This window comes from Lactuca serriola, chromosome 5, assembly GCF_051521515.1.
Source record: "Lactuca serriola cultivar US96UC23 chromosome 5, Lser_US96UC23_V15, whole genome shotgun sequence".
NCBI lineage: Eukaryota > Viridiplantae > Streptophyta > Magnoliopsida > Asterales > Asteraceae > Lactuca > Lactuca serriola.
Genome location: NC_136412.1, coordinates 295,987,404 through 296,008,086, shown reverse-complemented (window position 1 = coordinate 296,008,086; position 20,683 = coordinate 295,987,404). Strand labels below are relative to the sequence as shown.

The following is a 20,683-nucleotide window of genomic DNA, read 5'->3' as shown; positions in this document are numbered from 1 at the left end:
CGTACTTTAAATTTTGACCAAAAATGGCAGCCTACTTTCGTTTTTAATGAGAAACGGCAAACTAATTTCGTTTTTAACCAAAAATGGCAGAATATTTTTGTTTTTAACCAAAAATGGTAGCCTACTTTCATTTTTAACGAAAATTGGCAAGCTACTTTCATTTTTAACCAAAAATGGCAGAATATTTTCGTTTTTAACCAAAACAAAGAAAAAATGCAATTAACAAAAATATAACCTATCCAGATTTGCATAAAAATGTTTTCTCCGAAACAAAGAAAAATGCAATTAACAAAAAACAGAATGTCAAGAAATGTCTAGATTTGTCATTTTCTCAATGAAACTACAGCTCTCATCCTTCTTTCTCTTGCATCGATTCATCTTCCTGAAACATGAAAAGTAAATAAATCATTAATATGATTATCAAACTTGTAAAATTATTAAAAAAAAAGTTATTATTAAACGTACTTTTCTTTTTGAACAACTAGTAGCGTAATGACCCAATCTTTGGCAGTAAGAGCACGTTCGTTTTTTCGGGGCTTCTAAAGAAGACTTAATTCTACTTGCAACTCTAGGACGCCCTTTCGTGTTAGTTGGACCAAGAGGATCCCTGACAGATAATTAGGGCATCATATCTACTTGTGAAATTCCCACACACGAACCTTGAGATGCATTCTCAAATGCTATAGGTTTCTTTCGAGTTGCTTGATCATCTAAAATACTTATCAATAGATTATTGAGTTTTTGTATATCCGAAGGGGAGTCTCTTGCTTGATTAATTACTTTAGTGAAATTTGAACGGACACACCATAATGTGTAGGAACTAACTTCGTTTTCATTGTTTATTTCTTCGAGTCCGATTATACTATTACCCACCTTGTACCTAGCATTAAGTGTCCACCGATGTAAAATATAGTGACTAGGTAGTGTTTCAACATGTCTTTTCTTCATCACATATAGGCAATGTTTGCATAAAATCCCACATGTCTCATACTTAGAACAGGAACATGTGACACTGACTTCATTAGAAAAACGAAATGTAACAATTCGCCAATATGTTTTTTCAACTTTTAGTTGCCCCACTCGATATGTGCTTTCTTCGGTACCCTTGCTTATAGTCTCGTGAGTTAAATTGCTAGTAGCTTCTATCCATTCTTTTTTGAACATATCAAAAATCTTTCTTGTATAACACTCACCTGCTTTTTCTTCGATTGGATGAATAGAAGAAAGAACCGGTCTCGAGTTCATAGTCTTGAAGTCTTCATCTTCTTCGGCGGCCCTTCGAGAATCAACCGCTTTGTCATATTGCACTACAAATTCATTCAACAGAGTCTTCGAGTTAACAAATCCATCAAAAAATGAATTAATACTCTCACTTCGTCCGCTTGTGGTCATACCAGCCAAGAAAACATCCTTTAAAAAGGCTTTAGCCCAGTGTATTCGTTGGTCATACATGTCACTTATCCAACAATTGTTTTCCAATCTATACTTATCACGCATAACTTCCCACCTACTTTCAAATTCTTCAATGGTGTCACTATTTACCCATTCTGTATATGATTCTTTAAAATCACAATAACGGGAAACATACGGTTTAATGTGTTCATGTTCATGCTTCTTAATATGCCATCCACAAAAACGATGTCGAGTGTTTGGAAACACTTTTTTTATTGCATTACCCATAGCTTTGTCTTGATTGGTAATAATTGCCTTCGGACATTTGCCAAACATACATTTAAGGAATTGCTCAAACAACCATTCAAAAGTTTCTTCTTTTTCATTTTCTAGCAATGCTCCACCAAAAAGTATAGATTGTCCATGATGATTAACACCAACAAAGGGAGCAAAAGGCATCTTGAATTTGTTTGTCATATAAGTGACATCAAACACAACAACATCGCTAAATTTAGTATAGGCATCTCTTGATCTTCCATCAGCCCAAAAAATATTTTTAGGACACCCATCATCACATAAATCCACAGAAAAGTATTGTTCATGATCCAGTAAGGCTTTATCTTGGAAATGTTTTATAAGTCCATAGAACTCCTTTCCTCTGTATTGTTTTCGTTGCTCAGATAAGACATCGGCACACTGCTTTGAAGTAACATCAGCTACGGCGGCTGAGGTTTTCATTCCATTAATAGCCTTTCTAACCTCACAAGGTTTCAATCCTGATTGACCTAGTTTCACCATAAGAGATTTGCATTCCATTGAACGATGGAACTTATTATGGGATCGATGCTTCATCACCTTCGTTGGTGTCATGCTCATATCATGATTGTGTGTGTCATTAAAAGTGTCTACAAACCATTTACCATCCTTATTTTTTGAAATTCGAAGTTCTGCTTTACATCCGAGTCTAACTTCTCTACGCCGTTTTTTCTCAATTCCACTTGAAGCATTATCATCTAACCGTTTAAAACCTTCTTTGTCGCATACATATATCTTCCGATAAGGTTCCTTTGTCGACTTATGTTTAAATGTGGAATCACGACGTATACCAAATCCATGTAAAAATGCATAATCATTATAAAATGTATATGCATCATCAGGTGTATCGAAAACCATTCCCACTATACTTTCATCCTTAGACTTTCCTTCATTACATTCTACCATTCTGATTGGTTCATTATTATCAATAACATGTATTTCAGTAGGCTGAGCAACTTCTTCAGCCATCATGCCCTGAATAATTAAAGTAAAAAACACCATTAACAACTTATATATGAAATTGCTTATTAATTAAGCATTTTTTCCGTCTCTAATCAAGTCTATTAACTATTCAATTGATTAGCATCGTTAATGCATAGTTTGATTCCTCATGAGGAGTAAAGATAAAAAAAAATAAAAAAATAAAAAAATAAATAAAAAAAAATTAATGGAAGAATGGTTACACAAATGATCAAACACCACGACTTCCAAAATCAGCATTAATGTTTAATTAATGTATATAAGATGGCTAATTGGAAAATCATATAAGCCTCATAATTTTCTTCCTCGGTAATGCATACAAGTTGATTAACTATTCAATTGATTACACCATCAATGCCTAGTTTGATTCCTCACGTGAGGAGTGAAGATAAAAAGAAAAAACAGTAAATTAATGGAAGAATGGTTACGCAAATGATCAAAGACCAATTCCAAATTCACCATTAATGTCCAATTAATGTATACAATATGCACAATTGGAAAATCACGTAAGCCTTATATTTTAATTCTCACTTAGGTTGCTGATAAAAAAAGAGCACAAGTATGATATCTTAATTTCCACTTTCAGCAAGCAGCAACAATCAATTGAAAAGTAGGACTCTTGATCAGCCAGAAAATAGAATCCAGTCGATTGACAACAATAAGGTGCAAGAATCGATTAATAGGTTAAAAGAAAACAATTTATTGAGAATAATCAACAAAAATCTCACATATACAATCACGTCTCTGTGAAATAGTTATGGAAACTGCTTTTTTTAATTAAAATTTAGAATAATAAGATTTGTGGAAATCAACCAAAACGACGTAGTATTAGATGTTAGGTACCTAAGCTTATATGGGGTTGTTAGGTATATTCACTTTTCCCTATATATATATATATATATATATATATATATATATATATATATATATATATATATATATATATATATATATATAGCTTCTTGAATTTCATTTTTATGTCTTAAGAACAAAATCATTAACATATAACAATGATTATGAACCAAAACCTTTTTGGGTGAAAATCTAAACAACAAAACCCTACCCTTCTAACAGTACAAGATTCCAATCCCCCCCCCCCCCCAAAAAAAAAAAACAGCATTCAAAACCCGTCATCCGACCCCATACTCTAAACCTACATCCGTTGCATATACGTGTATTCATGATTTTGAGTCTCTCTGATGTTTTAAAAATTTATATTTTTTTTGTACTTTTTTTTCTTATAAACTACACACACACAAATAAAAAAAATAAAAAAATAAAAAAAAGGAATGTGGATATATGTTTTGTTTCACGACTGCCAAAAAACAGTGGGATCATTACAGTATAATGTTCGATCTTGAATTTCTTGATCAGCCACATGATAATCAATTAGTTGTGCCTGTATAACTTTACACACCATCAATCCAGATGGAAGCATCCACCATCCACCATCATCCCTGCACATTTAGGTTTTTAAGGTTAAATAAAATGGAAAATTGTAAGATAAGAGTAAAATAGCAGCAGCTTACAAGCTTAAGCTCCAGGACAAAGAATTTAAATGATTGTCGTTTGGGGGGAGTTGATTCTTGTAATGAAAATATCCACATATGAAGGCCACAACCTGTTTTTTCAGAAACATGTAAATATTATTTGTAGTTAACATATAATATCATAATTTTTTTTTTTTTGAAGTGTTGAAGGGAATGACTTATGCTTACAACATTGACCAAGGAAGTGATGTTCCAGAGTGCATAAAAACGTGCAAGCCCTGATGAACGCTTAGGAGTATGACTAAATAAAGCGCTGATTCCAGCTGGAAATGGGAGGAGAATACCAAGAGGGGGAAGAGATAACACCAAAAATAAATCCACCATGGAATTTGAGTAAAGCTGAAGCAACATCAGTAACACAAGTATAAAATCTCCTAAAAGAAGAATAGATATCACCAAGCCAACAAGATCCTGCAAAACCATTAAATAATTATAATAATATTACAAAAATCTATTTGGTTGAGTCTGAAGGAATTGAATAATTATTACCTGATGACCAACTGGTTTGGTGTTGCATATGATAAAAGATAGAGGATACCACATCATGTTTTCTCTAAGTGTTCTTAAGCTAATATCATCTAGAATCCATCCAGATGCTCTTCTATGTGTCATTAAGGGTTCAGACTCTTGGAAATGGACACGTTCTTCAACTTTACCACGATGATTCACGAAATAGCTGCACATCATGTAAGTATCAAATTCAAAATCAATGTATGTAAGTTAAATTAGGTAGATTTTTCAAGTATCTAAAGTCCTGAATTACCTTGACTGCACCTCGGGATCGGGTAGACCATGTGGACTGCTAATTGAAGGTCGTGGAGCCCGCTGATACTCAACTGCAGAAACTACCAATCCGAATTGATAATAACCCAATGCAGTTGGCTGAAAGCAAGCTAAATCAACGCGTATTCTGTGCACACTTAAAGTTGGATTTGCATACGTGTCAAGCCAGCTTATGATTGGTCGGAAAGTTGACTTTAACTGATCGCGTCTAACAAGCCGTAGCTGTGCATTTAGACCAGCAACTAATCGGTACCAAATTGTCGATGTCACAGCCTGAAAAAAAAAATATTTTTGTTAGAACATTGCACTTTTAACTTTTTTTCTTATTGAAGATTTAAGGAATTGAATGAATCAAAACCTGACTCATGAGGCTTGTTAGAATATTGTCACTATGAAGAACGAAAGGAGCCATGTAACTTCCATCTCCTCCAAAAACTAAAGAGAGTGGAAATCTTTGATGGAGTGAAGGAGGAAGGTCGTCTCTCTTCTCATCTCCACCAAGGAAAAAATCCACATATGCAAGCATCATATCAGAAGTTGCAGAAACCTGCATTTAACAAATAATATAAAGAGAAATGAAATTATAAGAAACAAATGATTGAAAGTAGATTTTTATTTGTTGGATATAGAAGGATAAAAGGGAACACCTTAAGCCCCTCATAGAGAGCACGGGAACGACATGAACGCAAGCACGCGTGATCATATTCTGATCTAACAAATTCACGTAATCTTTGTATCTTTTTTTTGCGACACCATTGCAGCCATGTCCAGGAAAATGGATATGCAATCACAGAAAGGATGCTGTAAAATGATCCTTCCCACCATTGAAAAGCTGCTAAACAATTTATCTCCTCTGCAAACCTATTGAATGCATCTTCATATCTGCCACACACCCAAAATTCATAATCATCAAATCATTTCAATTCTTTAAGCTATTACCAAGGCTTAGATCACGTTTCCTTGATGTTTTTATTTATAGAAAATCACTGTCAAACTTGGAAAAACTAGACGAGGGAAATTTTGTAAAACGCATACACAATTTCAGCTACTTGTTCTGAAGGGGAATGAGGGAGATGCCAAGGTTCACTGAAACTATTGGATCCCATGAAGTACATTCTGTGGACATGATTCTGGGATTCCTCATGTCTATTTGTTTCAAGAACCTGAAAAAAAAAAAAAAAAAAAAAAAAATCAAATTCCGTTTCAAACACACCATGGAATGGAATCTCAAATTCAAATTCCATTTGAATCTACAAACCAAACACACGCTTTAATAAGTAAGAATGGAAGTTAAAAAATGGACCTCATTCAATGATTCCAAGAAAGGAACAGATCGATCCAACTGCAAGCCACGTCGAGTGGGAACTAATCCAGGCAATTCATCCCCACCAATAAATTTCACACGAGCAACACTAAGTACAAGGGCAAAAAGGAGGAGCAAACCTAGAAGCATACAACCAAATAGCCATGGCCCACCAAACGTATAAATTAACTCCTCAAATGTTGTATAGCAGTGAGGCATGTGGTATCTCTCAGACACACACTTGTAAGGACAAGGAACATCAGAAACACCACCTGTAATGTAATAATATTAGATGCTTTGTTAAAAGGGAAAAAGAAAATCGACTTGTTTTGGAATAAATAAAAGAAATACCTCGAACAGGGGTAAAAATGGCACGATGTGGAAACTCTAGAGCTGGGCAATCATAGCAAAGATCTCTTTCTGACCCACTCACATTCTTGTAAGTGCCAAGTGGGCATTCCTAAGATTGTGAAGGGAAACATATTAGAGAGGGATATTTGATATTTCAGCTCATTTATGTGATTAAAGCTATGAATAAAAAGAGTAACAAATGTACCTCACAAAAAATACCATACAGCCCTTGTGGACAAACTATTCCAGTGATAGTCCCATTATTCCCTGGTTGCCCAAGACCTTTACCAATTCCTCCTCTTTCATATTTAAAAAAAAATCAATTATATAATATAAGGAATAAATAGAGAAGGTAAATATATAAGATGAAAAAAAAAATGTAGTAATTTAATTTGTGAAGAATCAAACCCAATATTAATGGTTCCATTAACACTAGCGACAGGTTGATATTCATCTCCAACTGTAATATCTGACCAATGAAAATGAATCCTACCACCACCCCCACCACCAGCATTCTGACTACCATACCCTCCAGCAGTTGAGATTACAGATGAATCGCCAAGTGTCAATCTATCAACAAAAAGAAGAACACTTCCACCAGATCCTCCACCAGCATGCTTCACATCTTGTTTTCTTATATTTTCTCCAAAACTTTCTCCATCAGCTGTCAGTGACCCATAGATTGACAAACTCGACAAAGAGTGCTCCAATGACCCCATCACTATTTCAAATTCCAAATTAAAAAAAAAAAAAAAAAAAAAAGTAAGCTGTTACAAATTACTATTTTACCCATAACAGTATTTTACTTTCAACCTTAAAGATTCAGAAGCTTACATACCTATGATACCACCACCAGCAGTTGCACCACCTAAATTATCATCTCCACTGCCACTACCAAACTCACAAGGAAAATCAGCATCACCATAAGGAACACCACCTTCAACAACAATACTGTTGTTATAGTATCCATCACCACCCCTGCCGCCATGTCCCCCACCACCACTAGTACCATCATTCAAGATTTTTCCTTGCCCAGCTCCACCAATGCAGCCTACATAAATTCCAAATCTCAAATGTTTATAAAAAGAAAAAGTTATTTATATTGATGTCTGATGAAAGAAAGTAATAAAGTCTTTACCTAATCCAGAAGCACTTATTGATCCAGATGGTTTGATTAATACACTTCTTACCCATTGAAAATGAACAACGGATCCTTCAATGGAACCTTCAACAACTATCTCTTCAACTCTACATATCTACATATACATAATGACTAATCAGAAAAGGCCTAATAAGATAAGAGACTAAATATATAGCTACTAATTGTAAAATGTACTATACTGGTAAAAAGAGTAACATATGTTGCTATTTGAGCATATCTCATGCAATTTTCCCTTAAACTAACAATTTGTTACCTGAAGAGTGAAGGACAATGAAGAATTCACATTGCAATCTTCAGGTGGATGAATTAATTCCATTGGGCAAACCTCCAGTTCACAATGTGCCCTATCATATATCAACATATCATCAAACTGAAGTCAACCAAATCATTGACTACCACTAAAGATACTTACGAGTGATCAATAGTTGTGTTCTCTAATGGACCTCTTAGCATCGACCCAGGTTCAACCTACATAAGTGGCAAAATATATCATTTTATGAAAGAAATCAGTAATACTAAGTAAATAATAGTATAATACAATTACCCTTACATTGATACAGCAAAATATTGATAAAACCAGATGTTGAGCTTCTATAACATTGCCTTCCCCAGTCAAATTCAAAGAACCTTGACCATGAACACCAAGATTTGCATTTGACTGGATTACAGATCCTCCCTGACATACAAGAATACTTAAAAGCTACATTGGTTGACTTTTAAAGTACACCTTTGACTTTAGCAAAGAGAAGGAAAAACTAATTACCTTGAGGACAAGTAAATTGCTAGCCTCAAGCAATGAAGTGGCGATAATTGGATCACCCTCACCATCACCATCTATAAGCATTTTGGAATTCAACATCAAGTGCAATTTAACAGACATTCGCAAAGCCCCATATATCTAAAACAACATATTAAGAAAGCAATAAGAATAGTAGAGATGTAGAATACCACTGGACTTTTTATATTACTACTATAAGAAAACGTATATAATGCCTTTCGGCTCTCACTTACCTTGATTACTGAATCACTCATTAAAAGTTCCTCTGCCATTAATTCAAACTCTGACACAGCATCATGAGGTAAACCAAAGCTTAAAACTGCTCCAGCTGATAAACTAAGTTGTCCTTGAACCTATATATATATATATATATATATATATATATATATATATATCACAGAAAAACAGTCAATTGTTGTGACAATATTTGACAACATATTAAGAATTGTGTGTCAAGTGAGTATTTTAGCAACCTGCACGCGACTCCAACGTAGGGGAACAGCAGCTCTAGCATATTCTTGAATATCAACACTTGTCCAACGAGGCTGATTTGGGAATGCAAAAAAAGGTGTATCTGTATCTGTTGACATGTTGTGGTTGTTGACTCTGAGTCTTCTAGGAACAGCATCATAGAAAGTCCCTGCAGCACCAGAGTTTGCAGGACAACCATAACTTTGTCCCCCTGTGTGAATATGATTGCATCAATTATTTCAAGAAGTGTGAATAAAGATCATTGAAAGCATGAGTGATATCTGATATGAATATACCATGAGCAAAGAATGTTTGATCATCATGTCTGCTGAATACATTCACAGATATTCTTCCACCAGCACCTCCACCAAACCCATTACCTCCAGATGCACTTAAGATGCCACTACCTGTCCTGTTCTTCATAGAACGAACAGAGATGATTGTTGCATAATTAGGTCCAACAAACAATAACAGCAAAAGAAAGGCAAAAAAGATAAAGAAAGAGACCATTACATTTTCCGGGACTTCACGAAAATGCTGCCACCAGAGCCTCCTCCACCTTTGACACCACCATCACCACCATCTGCAAAAATTCTTCCACTGACTTCCACAGCATCCACCACCTCAACCCAAACCCTGCCGCCACCATTCCCTCCATAATCATCATCTTTATTAGTCGCCCCACCTTTGCTTCCATAATTATAGGGTTCAGGTAAATCCGACCACCCATAAGCATCACCACCCCATACATCCTCTGGGAGCTTTGTATTGTCCACAACACAACAAGCACCTCTCCCACCATGCCCTCCACCACCACCAAACACCCCTTTAGGCGAGCCACTTGTATGCTCCGGTGGATCACCACCCATAGCAGTAACATTAACGATTGAACCCTCTTCAAATGTCGCATTCCCTGCCGTCACATGAAGCGTCCCTGCTACTATCTCTGAATTCAACCCTAATCTAAACTCAGAACTAATATTGATAATTATCGAACATCCAGAAGTAAGACATTTAAATTTAACACCAGGGAGTATGTGAAAGTTCCCTTTTCCTTCTATATACACATCAGCAACGAAAATCGTACTAATATTTAGTTCACACGTAGTGTCTAAACTCCCGATTCCTCGTAAATCTTCTTCGCACGATAGAGCCGGAGGGTGTGGTGGTGGAGATGGCGGTGGAGGCGACGGCGGCGAATAATCTCCATGGAAATCAAGAATTGTAGATTCATCGATCGTTGAAGAAACACCAAAATTAGGGTTAGATGAGATAGAACTGAAGCCGTAGATAGTAAAAACAATCAGTAAATAGAAGATACGTGTAGCCATGGAACGAGTGCGATTGAATCATATGCTGATTGATCCTGGCTTAGTTAATTGGTTTGTCTGTTGTTGTCGGGTTAGATTGATCGAACAGCAAGAGTGAGAGAAAGAAGGGTTGTGACAGCGGCGGAGAACGCCGGCAAACGGTGGGAGCCACCGGGCAGACGAGATTGATATCCAATCTTAATCGGGAAAGGATGAATCACAGATGATTTGGTGCATCATTGTCGACTTGAACTGAAAACAAAATGAGATTCGTGTAATGGTGTTCTCTTTGAACATTTGGTCAACTTGTCTTATTCATCATATACTTCCAGACAAAGGTAAATTAAATGTTTTTTTATCGTTGCATTAACATCTCAAACCAATCGTATGGTCATCTCAGTTTTTAGTTAGAGATAATATATTTTAATAGATAAATGTCATAAAAGCTCAAAAGTTTAAGTTATTGTCGATTTAGTTTAAAGCTGGATTTTAAATTCATTAATGTCTCAAATTTGTTTTAATTTGTTTCTTTATATATTTTCACCGGTTTCCCTTGAAATAGTTGGTTATCAATGCTTAACTAAAAGATATGTGGTTCATTAACTTCATTCGGAAGAAACCCCCAATTATGTTATAGATGTCAAAGGTTACAACCTCCATTTATATCGTATCACCTGTTTGCACACAAGTACCATCGATTGAAATTCTTTGTGTACACAAAAGAAAAGCTTCATAAAAAAGGGTTTTCTTGGAGGAGATTAAGGCAAAGTTGATGTTGTGTTCTTCGAAAGGTGAGGTTTTTATTGATGGGTTTTAATCAAAAGAACATCTTATGTGCTCATGCAAAACCCTAAAGCTTGGATCTAGGCTTCTCTATTGAACATGCAATTAATCCAAGACTTGCAACCCTAGATCTAGCATGCATAATTCGAAATTAACACTATAAGAACAGATCTAAGTGATTACCTCTTTCAATTGGCTTGAAATCCTTTGAATCTTCTTGTTCTTGAGCTTAGAGTCACAAGTGTAACTCCTCTAATGGCTTACAAACACCACACAAGCAAGAAGGCAATTATGAGAGAGGAGGAAGGATGCTAAAATCAGCCCTAGGGTTTCTCTTGGAATCAAGTGGATGAAAATTGCAAGCAAGGGTCTCTATTTATATTGTAGGCTGCTAGGGTTTCAGGTAAAACCCTAATGGACAACTTAATCACCAAGCAACCTATGGAACCTTATGGAATAGGGCCTATGGACGAAAATATGATGGATCCCCATCATAATTTCGTTCACCCTATTATCCATTAGGTTTCCAAGCCCAAAAATTCAACTATCATGCATTTGACAGTTTAACCCCCTTTATTCAATTAATCTCTTTTAGTCACCAAATTTATTCATAATTAATTTATGACTAATGTTAATTAAATAATATGATTTCTCATTTAATATATCATTCTTATAATATATTAATAAATCATAATATATTCTCTCTCTCCTAAATTACCTTGTCAAGTTGTTTTGGTGAAGGCAACCCAAAAGGATCATGCATAATCGGGTCAAGCACATAACAAATATAGTTACGGGCTTAGACACTAATCCAACAGTCTCCCACTTGGACAAGTCTAGTAACTATATCTCACATATGACTTCAGAATCCGGTTTAGCAATCGTAGCTCTTATACGTTGCTGTCAACTCTGATCAAAATCTTGTCATTTAGATAAAGGATCATTTAATCCTCTGTTCTAGATATCATGTTGACAAACACGTGGAACATAGTCATACTTATTGTTCAACATATTGTTCCTCGATCTCTGATTTGTTTGACATAGAACTTAGTTGAACACATCAACTTCCTCCTGATTGGGCCCGGCACATAAGTCAAACCAAATCATCAAGTGGCCAGACATCGCTTTTATCCTCTTATAATAAAAGGAACAGATAAACTTCGACTTATATGCTTTTATTATTTATTGGCTAAATCATACACAACAATGTGTTTTATAACATCAAGTTACTGATGCGTTTACGCATTATCAATGCACAACTAACCAATAAACAACAACCATATCTCTAGGTTTAAAGATTATATGATATTATCGTTTTACGACCACTCGTGATAAATTTCATGAAGTGATACAAGCAAGTGCGGGTTTATTCCAATGTTCAAATCATAATTCATAAGCACTCATGAACTTCGCAACAAACCTTTGCCATGCCTAAAACCTTTAAGACAATCTACAAACAAATTCATGTTAGTCTTCTTTCATATCTACTTCTAACATATGAGTGACAGTGGACTGTTTGAATAATCTTATTATTCAGGAAGTCAAAACATGCAAAAAATAAAACAATAGATAAATAATCAACACAAGATAGTATCTTTACTTATAAATAACATGTCTTTATTCATTCATTAAATGTCAAGTACAAATTTATCCATTACACGTTTCCTATCTAATCTAAACGTAAATCGTCCTTCAGCCAATGCTCATAGCGTACTGCAAGTGCTTAACCCTGCTTAGTCCCTTCGTAAAGGATCTGTTGGATTATCTTCTGTTGATACCCTTTTCACTATGAGGAGTCCCTCTTCTACCCGATGTCTAATGAAATGGTATTTTATGTCGATATGTCTGGATTTGTCGTGATCCCTTGGTTCCTTGGTTAAGGCAATTGTTCCTTCATTAACACAAAAAATCTCCATGGGCTCCTTTATGGATGACACAACTCCAAGGTCTCCAATGAAGTTCTTCAACCATATTGCCTCTTTCGACGCTTCACTTGCTGCAATGTACTCTGATTCACACGTTGAATCAGCCACAGTCTCCTGCTTGGAACTTTTCCAAGTCACTGCTCCTCCATTAAGGGTAAAGACCCAGCCTGACTATGAACGGTAATTATCCTGATCCGTCTGGAAGCTAGCATCACTGTACCCTCGTACCCTCAAGTCATCACTCCCACCGAGGACTAGAAGCCATTCCTTGGTCCTCCGAAGGTACTTAAGAATATTCTTAACTATAGTCCAATGGGCTCGACCAGGGTTTCCCTGATATCTGCTGACCATGCTCAAAGCGAAGGCCACATCAGGGCGAGTACAAGTCATAACGTACATGATCGAGCCAACTGCGGAAGCGTAAGGTACTCGGCTCATATCAGCTATCATTGCCTCTGTACTCAGGGCTTTGAGTCTTACTCAACTTGGTATTGCTTTGGATTGGTAACTCCCCTTTCTTGGAATTTTCCATACTAAAACGCTTTAGTACTTTATTCAAGTATGTATCCTGACTGAGTCCTATCAGTCTCTTACTTCTGTTTCTCACTATCCTTATTCCCAAAATATAGGCAACCTCTCTGAGATCCTTCGTAGTTAAACACTTCCCAAGCCAGGATTTAACTTCCTGTAGTGTCGAGATGTCGTTCCCTATGAGTAGTATGTCATCGACACACAATACGAGGAAGCTCACTATACTCCCACTGGCTTTGACATATACACATGACTCATCTTCGCTTCGTAGAAAACCAAACTCTTTGACCTTCTCGTCGAAACAAAGATTTCATCTGCGAGACACTTGCTTCAATCCATAAATGGATTTCTCAAGCTTGCACACTCTATTGGGGTGCTTCGCATCGATAAAAACCTCTGGCTGATTCATGTAAACATCCTCAGCCAACTTCCCATTAAGGAAAGCAGTTTTAACGTCTATATGCCATATTTCATAGTTATGAAACGCAGCTATTGCAAGCATCACCCTAATAGACTTTATCTTCGCAACTGGCGAGAAGGTCTCATCATAGTTAACTCCAAGAGTTTGAGTAAAGCCCTTCGCAACCAATCGTGCTTTATAAGTGTGTACATTTTCATCCATGTTTGTCTTCTTCTTGAAGATCCACTTGCACCCGACTATCTTACGACCCGGTACATTGTCAACCAAATTCCAAACTTGGTTGTCGTACATGGACTGAATCTCGCTGTCCATTGCCTCTTTCCATTTAGCATACCCCGGGCATGCCATGGCTTCCTTGTAGCTACTAGGTTCGTCCAAATTTACCAGTGTGCTATCACTAATAAACATTTCCCCTTCAGTAGTAATATGGAATCCATACAACTGGGGTGGAACACTAGCTCTACTAGAACGTCTAAGAGGTAAGGACTCGTCAACAGGTTCAACAGGAGTTTCCTCCTCAAGTTGATTTATAGTGTCAGAGGTTCCTTCATCGCTCGACTCTTAAAGCTCTTCAAGATCGATTTGCCTCCCACGGTCTCCTTGACTTATGATTTCTCTTTCTCGGAAAACCCCTTTTTTCGCAACGAATACAACATTGTCACTCGGTCTGTAGAAGAGATAGCCAAAAGACTTTTGTGGATAGCCGATGAAATAACACTTCTCACTACGAGGTTCGAGCTTGTCATGAGTCTCTCGTCTTACGAAATCCTCGCAACCACAAACCTTGATGTGTGCCAACGAGGGAGCTTTCTATGTCCACATCTTGTGGGGTGTTTTGGCAACCTTCTTGGTGGGAACTAGATTAAGGATATGGATGGCAGTCTCTAAGGCATACCCCCAGAAAGCTATTGGTAACGAAGCCCGACTTATCATGGAACGAACCATGTCCAACAAGGTACGATTACGTCTCTCAGCCACACCATTCAATTGTGGCGTTCTTGGAGGTGTCAATTGCGAAACAATTTCGCATTCCTTAAGATATTCGTGAAACTCAAGACTTAGGTACTCTCCTCCTCGGCCTGACCGAAACATCTTGATTTTCCTGCCCGCCTGATTTTCCACTTCATTCTTACACTCTTTGAATTTTTCAAAGGTTTCTGACTTATGCTTGATTAAGTAGATATATCCATATCTACTATAATCATCCGTAAAAGTCACGTAGAAGCGGCAAGCATCCCTTGTGGTGGATCTAAAGGACCCACACACATCGGTGTGTGTTAGATCCAATAGACCCTCACCCCTATCACAAGTGCCAGTAAAGGGTGACTTGGTCATCTTCCCAAGCAAACAAGACTCACACACGTCATCGTCCCTAAGTTCGAATGACTCCAACACTCCATCCTTTTGGAGTTGGGCTATGCGTTTCTTGTTAACATGGCCAAGGCGACAATGCCACGAGCATGCTTTGTCTAAACTATTAGACAAATCAACATTCAACACATCATTTCCTAAATTGTATACAACCAACACATATTCATATATTCCATTACAAGCAAATGGTTGAAATAAAAAAAAACACCATTCAAATAAACATTAATAGAACCATTACTATCATCAAATGAATATTTGAAACCTTGTCTATATAATCCATGAAAAGAAATGATGTTCCTTGCCATATCTGGCGAATAGCAATAATTATTTAAATCTAATCCTAACCCATTACTCAACACTAAAGAATAAACTCCATCTCTGGTCACAAGTGACGATCTTCTGCTTCCCATAATCAAGTTTATCTTCCCATGTTCCACCTCCCTATTTCTTCTTAGGCCCTGCAAATCAAAACAAATGTGGAAACCACATCATGTATCAAGAACCTATGAAGTAGCAAGTGATGAGTTATTAGATTTAATAGAATACATACCCGCATAGGTGGGATTTATCTTCCCATCTCTAATGTCCTGCAGATATTTGGGGCAGCTTCGTTTCCAGTGGCCCTTCTCATGGCAATAAAAACACTCTGCTTGCTTAGGGTCAAAGGAGGGTTTAACAGGACCTGCTTTGATCCACTAGAAGAGGAACCATCTTGGGACTTTCCCTTTTGGTGGTTCTTAGAAGGAGCCTTCCTCTTCTTACCCCTTCCTTGCCTAATTGCCAACACAGGGGCCAAATCAGTAGGAGTTGATGCAATAGATTTATCCTTTAGGTTGCACTAAGCAGTTCTCAACAACTCTTGAAGCTTGCTTAAGGTGACCTCCTCTTTGTTCATGTGGTAGGTCGTTCTGAACTGGTTGTAGCATGGAGGCAAGGAGTGGAGAATTATGTCGATAGCCAAATCCTCATCAAAGTTAACATTCAACTTTAGAAGACGATTAACATACCTCTGTATCTTCTACATATGCGAGATTAAGGATTCTCTGCTCCGCATCTTAGCGGTGATCATGTTAGTGATGATCTCATAGCGCTATTGCCTCGTGCTTTGATGGTACCTATCTATTAAATCTTGATGCATATCGAATGGATACATGTCCTCATAGGACTTCTGGAGTTATGCGTTAATAGTTGCGAGCATGATGCAATGAACCTTCGTAGCATCACGTTCATGATCCTCAAAGACAGCGATTTCTTCAGCAGTGGCAGTTTCTGGATTGATCTTTTCAAGCTTCTTGTCGAAGACATACTCTTTGTCCCGTATCGAGTGATCATTCGAATGTTTTGGATCCACTCATTGAAGTTGTTGCCATTAAAGATCACTTTCCCACACAAATTCATGAGTGAGAATCCACCAGTAGCTGCAGGAGCGTTGTTGTTTGCGTTCGATATCTGAAAATAGAAAAGGACAAGTTTGATTAGAAAGAATCCCCAATTAACCACCCAAATGAAAAATTAGGGCTAGGATCCAACAACATTATTCACAACTTAGAAAAAGGATGTCGTGATCTAAATGTAAATAATTTGAAGGTAAGTGAATGACGATTCACTACTTTCCACCATGAAAAAACGAAAGAAATTAGGTTTTAAATGTATTTGAAAACTCCTAGATTCTTTTAAGATTCATTGAAATTTTCAATAGCATGTTTAAATCTCGATATGCCCTTCAAGTTTGTGACTAGGATACCGAGGATCACAAACAAGGTGTGAATAACCATGTGAATCAACATGGTGCACTCAATGTCTCTATCGCCTAATCAATGTGCCGGTAAACCACACACGCTTCATTGATCTATGACAAACATCAAGCCACCCTTCGCTACCAATGTCAATCCCAAATTAGTGTGTCAGTTAACCACACACGCTCCACTAACGTTTGACAAGGGTACAAAGTGTAATTCCATGGAGTAGCATCATTTTTCACATTTTACCCTAAAGTAACTAGGATTGGGAATTTGTAAAAACATTGTAGTTACTTCGTATCATTCATTATACTTTTAACAAGGAGAGGATTGCCCTATCCTACCCATTCGGCTAACGACCCTCCACCAATCAAGGAAGCGGTGGGTAAGAGTGGATACCCATTAAACGGCCATTTTATAGGCCAGAACCTTATAACACCCTTATAGATTGGCTTCGTGAATGAGCCCTACTAACAGTAAGACTAGCACTTTAAGTTATACATATATATTAATTAATCTTGTAATAATATAATAGTATAGGGTTGAATTTTAAACTTGTAAAATTCTAAGGGTTTGAAATTTAAATCATTCATAATTAAACTTTTAATCAAAAAATTTTAATCTCAAAATTTGAGGGCAAGTTTTGAACTTTTCAAAACACAAAGGATCAAATAACAAATAATAAAAATTAAACAATTAATTTTGTGATTATCTATATTTGACCTAATCCAATTTTATTCACGAGATAATTACCAAATAATTTAAACAATCAATATTTATCATATAAATAAACTATTATTCAAATGATTTGAAAAAATCTTCTGTTTTGGTAAGGATAATCACCAAAATACAATAAAATTCGGATCTTATTATTAAAAAAATGATTTTGGCATTTACCCTATAGCAAAACAACAAGAAAATCCCGAGATAACCTCTATCTGACTCCCAGACTCGCCGAGTCACTACCTGGACTCGCCGAGTCTAGATACTGACTCGCCGAGTTGAGTCGGGCAGAGGCCAGAAAAACGATTTTCAGCAAAACCTCGACAACTACATCACATACTACAGAAACCAATCATGGCTCTGATACCACTGATGAGTTTTAATCAAAAGAACATCCTATGTGCTCATGTAAAACCCTAAAGCTTGGATCTAGGCTTCTCGATTGAACATGCAATTAATCTAAGACTTGCAACCCTAGATCTAGCATGCATAATTCGAAATTAACACTATAAGAACAGATCTAAGTGATTACCTCTTTCAATTGGCTTGAAATCCTTTGAATCTTCTTGTTCTTGAGCTTAGAGTCACAAGTACAACTCCTCTAATGGCTTACAAACACCACACAAGCAAGAAGGCAATTATGAGAGAGGAGGAAGGATGCTAAAATTGACCCTTGGGTTTCTCTTGGAATCAAGTGGCCGAAAATTGAAAGCAAGTGTCTCTATTTATATTGTAGGTTACTAGGGTTTCAGGTAAAACCCTAATGGACAACTTAATCACCAAGCGGCCCATGGAACCTTCTGGAATAGGGCCTATGGACGAAAATATGATGGACCCCCATCATAATTTCGTTCACCCTATTATCCATTAGGTTTCCAAGCCCAAAAATTCAACTATCATACATTTGACACTTTAACCCCCTTTATTCAATTAATCTCTTTTAGTCACCAAATTAATTCCTAATTAATTTATGACTAATGTTAATTAAATAATATGATTTCTCCTTTAATATATCATTCTTATAATATATTGATAAATCATAATATCTTATCTCTCTCCTAAATTACCTTGTCAAGTTGTTTTGGTGAAGGCAACCCAAAAGGATCATGCATAACCGGGTCAAGCACATACCAAATATAGTTACGGGCTTAGACACTAATCCAACATTTACAGTCCATAATCCTTTTATTTTACACTCAACATTTTTTGCAATGGGTTCTAAAAGTGGTTGTGTGTATGCAGGATGGTGTAATGGTTTCATTTGATGAAGGGTACGATGACCCATTTGTTGGCATACGTGAACCATTTTTTGGCTTGATTGAAATGGATTTTGAGCTCCATGACATTTATATGGACCACGAACCAAAGGAAGAATTTGTAACCACACTTGATAAATGTAAGGATATCTTCCTAAATGTTCTATTAAGTGATGAAAACCTACAAAATTTTAGTATGGTTGATGAAATCAGAGCACAAGTGAACCATTATATTGATCGGTAGAGTGATGAATGAAGAATAAGCATTAAAAAACAACTATAGACTTTATGGGCTAACCATCACATGGGACAAGATGGAACCAAATTCTGGTGACATCTTTGAATACCCTACATATTTGAAGTTTTTCTCCTTCATGAGAGCTATACAGTCCTCAGTGACGTGACCGAAATCTTCATAGTATGTGCACCATTTAGATTTATCTATCCAGCCACTTGATTTTTCACCTTTCCTTGGTCATCTTGTTTTCTCGCCAAGGTCATGTATAACACAGATTAGACCTGAAACATCCACAGAAAAACAATAGTCAGTAATCTTAGGGAATTCACCATCCTCCCCTTCATTACCAAGGACATTAACCCTATGATGATCAGGTTTGGAGTATGGCTTTGATTTGTAGGATCTCATGGTTGAGGACCCGACCTTCCTATTAGGATTGTCGTATGAATTTAGGGCATTGGTCCTTTTCTGGATTTCTTTGTCCTCTTCTAGTTTTATGAATCTCAGCGTTCTACTTCTGACTTCATCCATTATTTTGCATAGGTTCATCACAAGATCTCCATATAATGGACAATCCTTCTTTATACCCATTTTGAAAGCTTCCGCGGTGGTGGTCATGTCAATATTAGGGATGTTTAGCGCTTCCCTTCCAAACTGCTTACAAAATCTCTTAGGGAGTTCCTTAGGATCCTGAACTACTCGATAAAGATCGATAGTGATCCTTTTGAATGTCATGTTACAAGGGAATTGGTTATTAAAAGGTTAACTAGATAAGCAAAAGAAGTAATAGAGTAAGGAGAAACAGTGATGAGCCATTTATAGGCTGATCATGTAAGGGTTGAACCAAAACCCTTGCACACACAAGCTTTTTTTAAATGCGATGGAATGGGAATGATTTCCATTCTTTCTCTATGTTGTGTTATGTGTTCCTCATGGTTTGTAGTTCCATTGTAAGGCTTCATGCTGGGAGTTTGGAAACGTTTTGGAACTTCAATATCAACTATTGAAGGAGCAAATCTTAAGATCCTGTGGCTAATGGGGGATACTTCAAGTACAGGTTGAACTACTCCTAGAACGCTCAAGATCATTTGCCTTAGTCGCTGAAGTTCCCTGGCCATGGCTTGGCTTATCCCTACATCAAGATCCACATAGTTAGTATTAAAAGTATTGCTTTCAAAGAAGTTGCAAAAATATTTGTTCTCAGGAGTAATGAAAGTTTCGTCGAGATCCTGAATCACAGGAGTTTGGTTGTTTGGGATTACACCCCCGGTCAGAATAACGACAAATGTTGGGGTTGTAG

General features: G+C 36.7%; 2 protein-coding genes across 3 annotated transcripts; both read right to left on the bottom strand.

The window, feature by feature from the left end:
* Nucleotides 1–245: 245 nt before the first annotated feature.
* On the bottom strand, nt 246–2,676 carry LOC145051721 (protein FAR1-RELATED SEQUENCE 5-like). Its single transcript, XM_078999557.1, has 2 exons — nt 466–2,676; nt 246–382 (listed from the first exon to the last, which is right to left on the bottom strand). The coding sequence occupies exon 1, from the start codon at nt 2,674–2,676 to the stop codon at nt 619–621; it is 2,058 nt and encodes a 685-aa protein (XP_078855683.1). The 3' UTR covers nt 246–382; nt 466–618.
* Nucleotides 2,677–3,888: 1,212 nt separating this feature from the next.
* LOC145054707 (uncharacterized) lies at nt 3,889–10,697 on the bottom strand. 2 transcript variants are annotated; one of them, XM_079002964.1, is made up of 22 exons: nt 9,600–10,697; nt 9,383–9,498; nt 9,089–9,297; nt 8,849–8,968; nt 8,601–8,735; nt 8,388–8,513; nt 8,250–8,305; nt 8,091–8,181; nt 7,814–7,931; nt 7,514–7,726; nt 7,084–7,396; nt 6,881–6,974; nt 6,676–6,784; nt 6,325–6,596; nt 6,057–6,184; nt 5,669–5,903; nt 5,380–5,568; nt 5,002–5,294; nt 4,728–4,914; nt 4,407–4,649; nt 4,218–4,309; nt 3,889–4,145 (listed from the first exon to the last, which is right to left on the bottom strand). In XM_079002964.1, exons 1-22 carry the CDS (start codon nt 10,415–10,417, stop codon nt 3,998–4,000), a joined length of 4,305 nt encoding a protein of 1,434 aa, XP_078859090.1. In that variant the 5' UTR covers nt 10,418–10,697; the 3' UTR covers nt 3,889–3,997. The 2 variants fall into 2 exon arrangements, with proteins under 2 accessions (XP_078859090.1, XP_078859091.1); XM_079002965.1 differs by having other exon boundaries at nt 9,383–9,503; nt 9,594–9,733.
* Nucleotides 10,698–20,683: the final 9,986 nt, after the last annotated feature.

What these genes read in the sequence shown, in the direction of transcription:
- LOC145051721 (XM_078999557.1), bottom strand. Translation starts at nt 2,676, where the DNA reads ATGGCTGAAGAAGTTGCTCAGCCTACTGAAATACATGTTATTGATAAT.
- LOC145054707 (XM_079002964.1), bottom strand. Translation starts at nt 10,417, where the DNA reads ATGGCTACACGTATCTTCTATTTACTGATTGTTTTTACTATCTACGGC. An exon ending in AACACAACTATTGATCACTC is followed by an intron (nt 8,182 to 8,249) that starts GTAAGTATCTTT and finishes GATATATGATAG; the next exon opens with GGCACATTGTGAACTGGAGG. An exon ending in TCACTTCCTTGGTCAATGTT is followed by an intron (nt 4,310 to 4,406) that starts GTAAGCATAAGT and finishes CTGAAAAAACAG; the next exon opens with GTTGTGGCCTTCATATGTGG.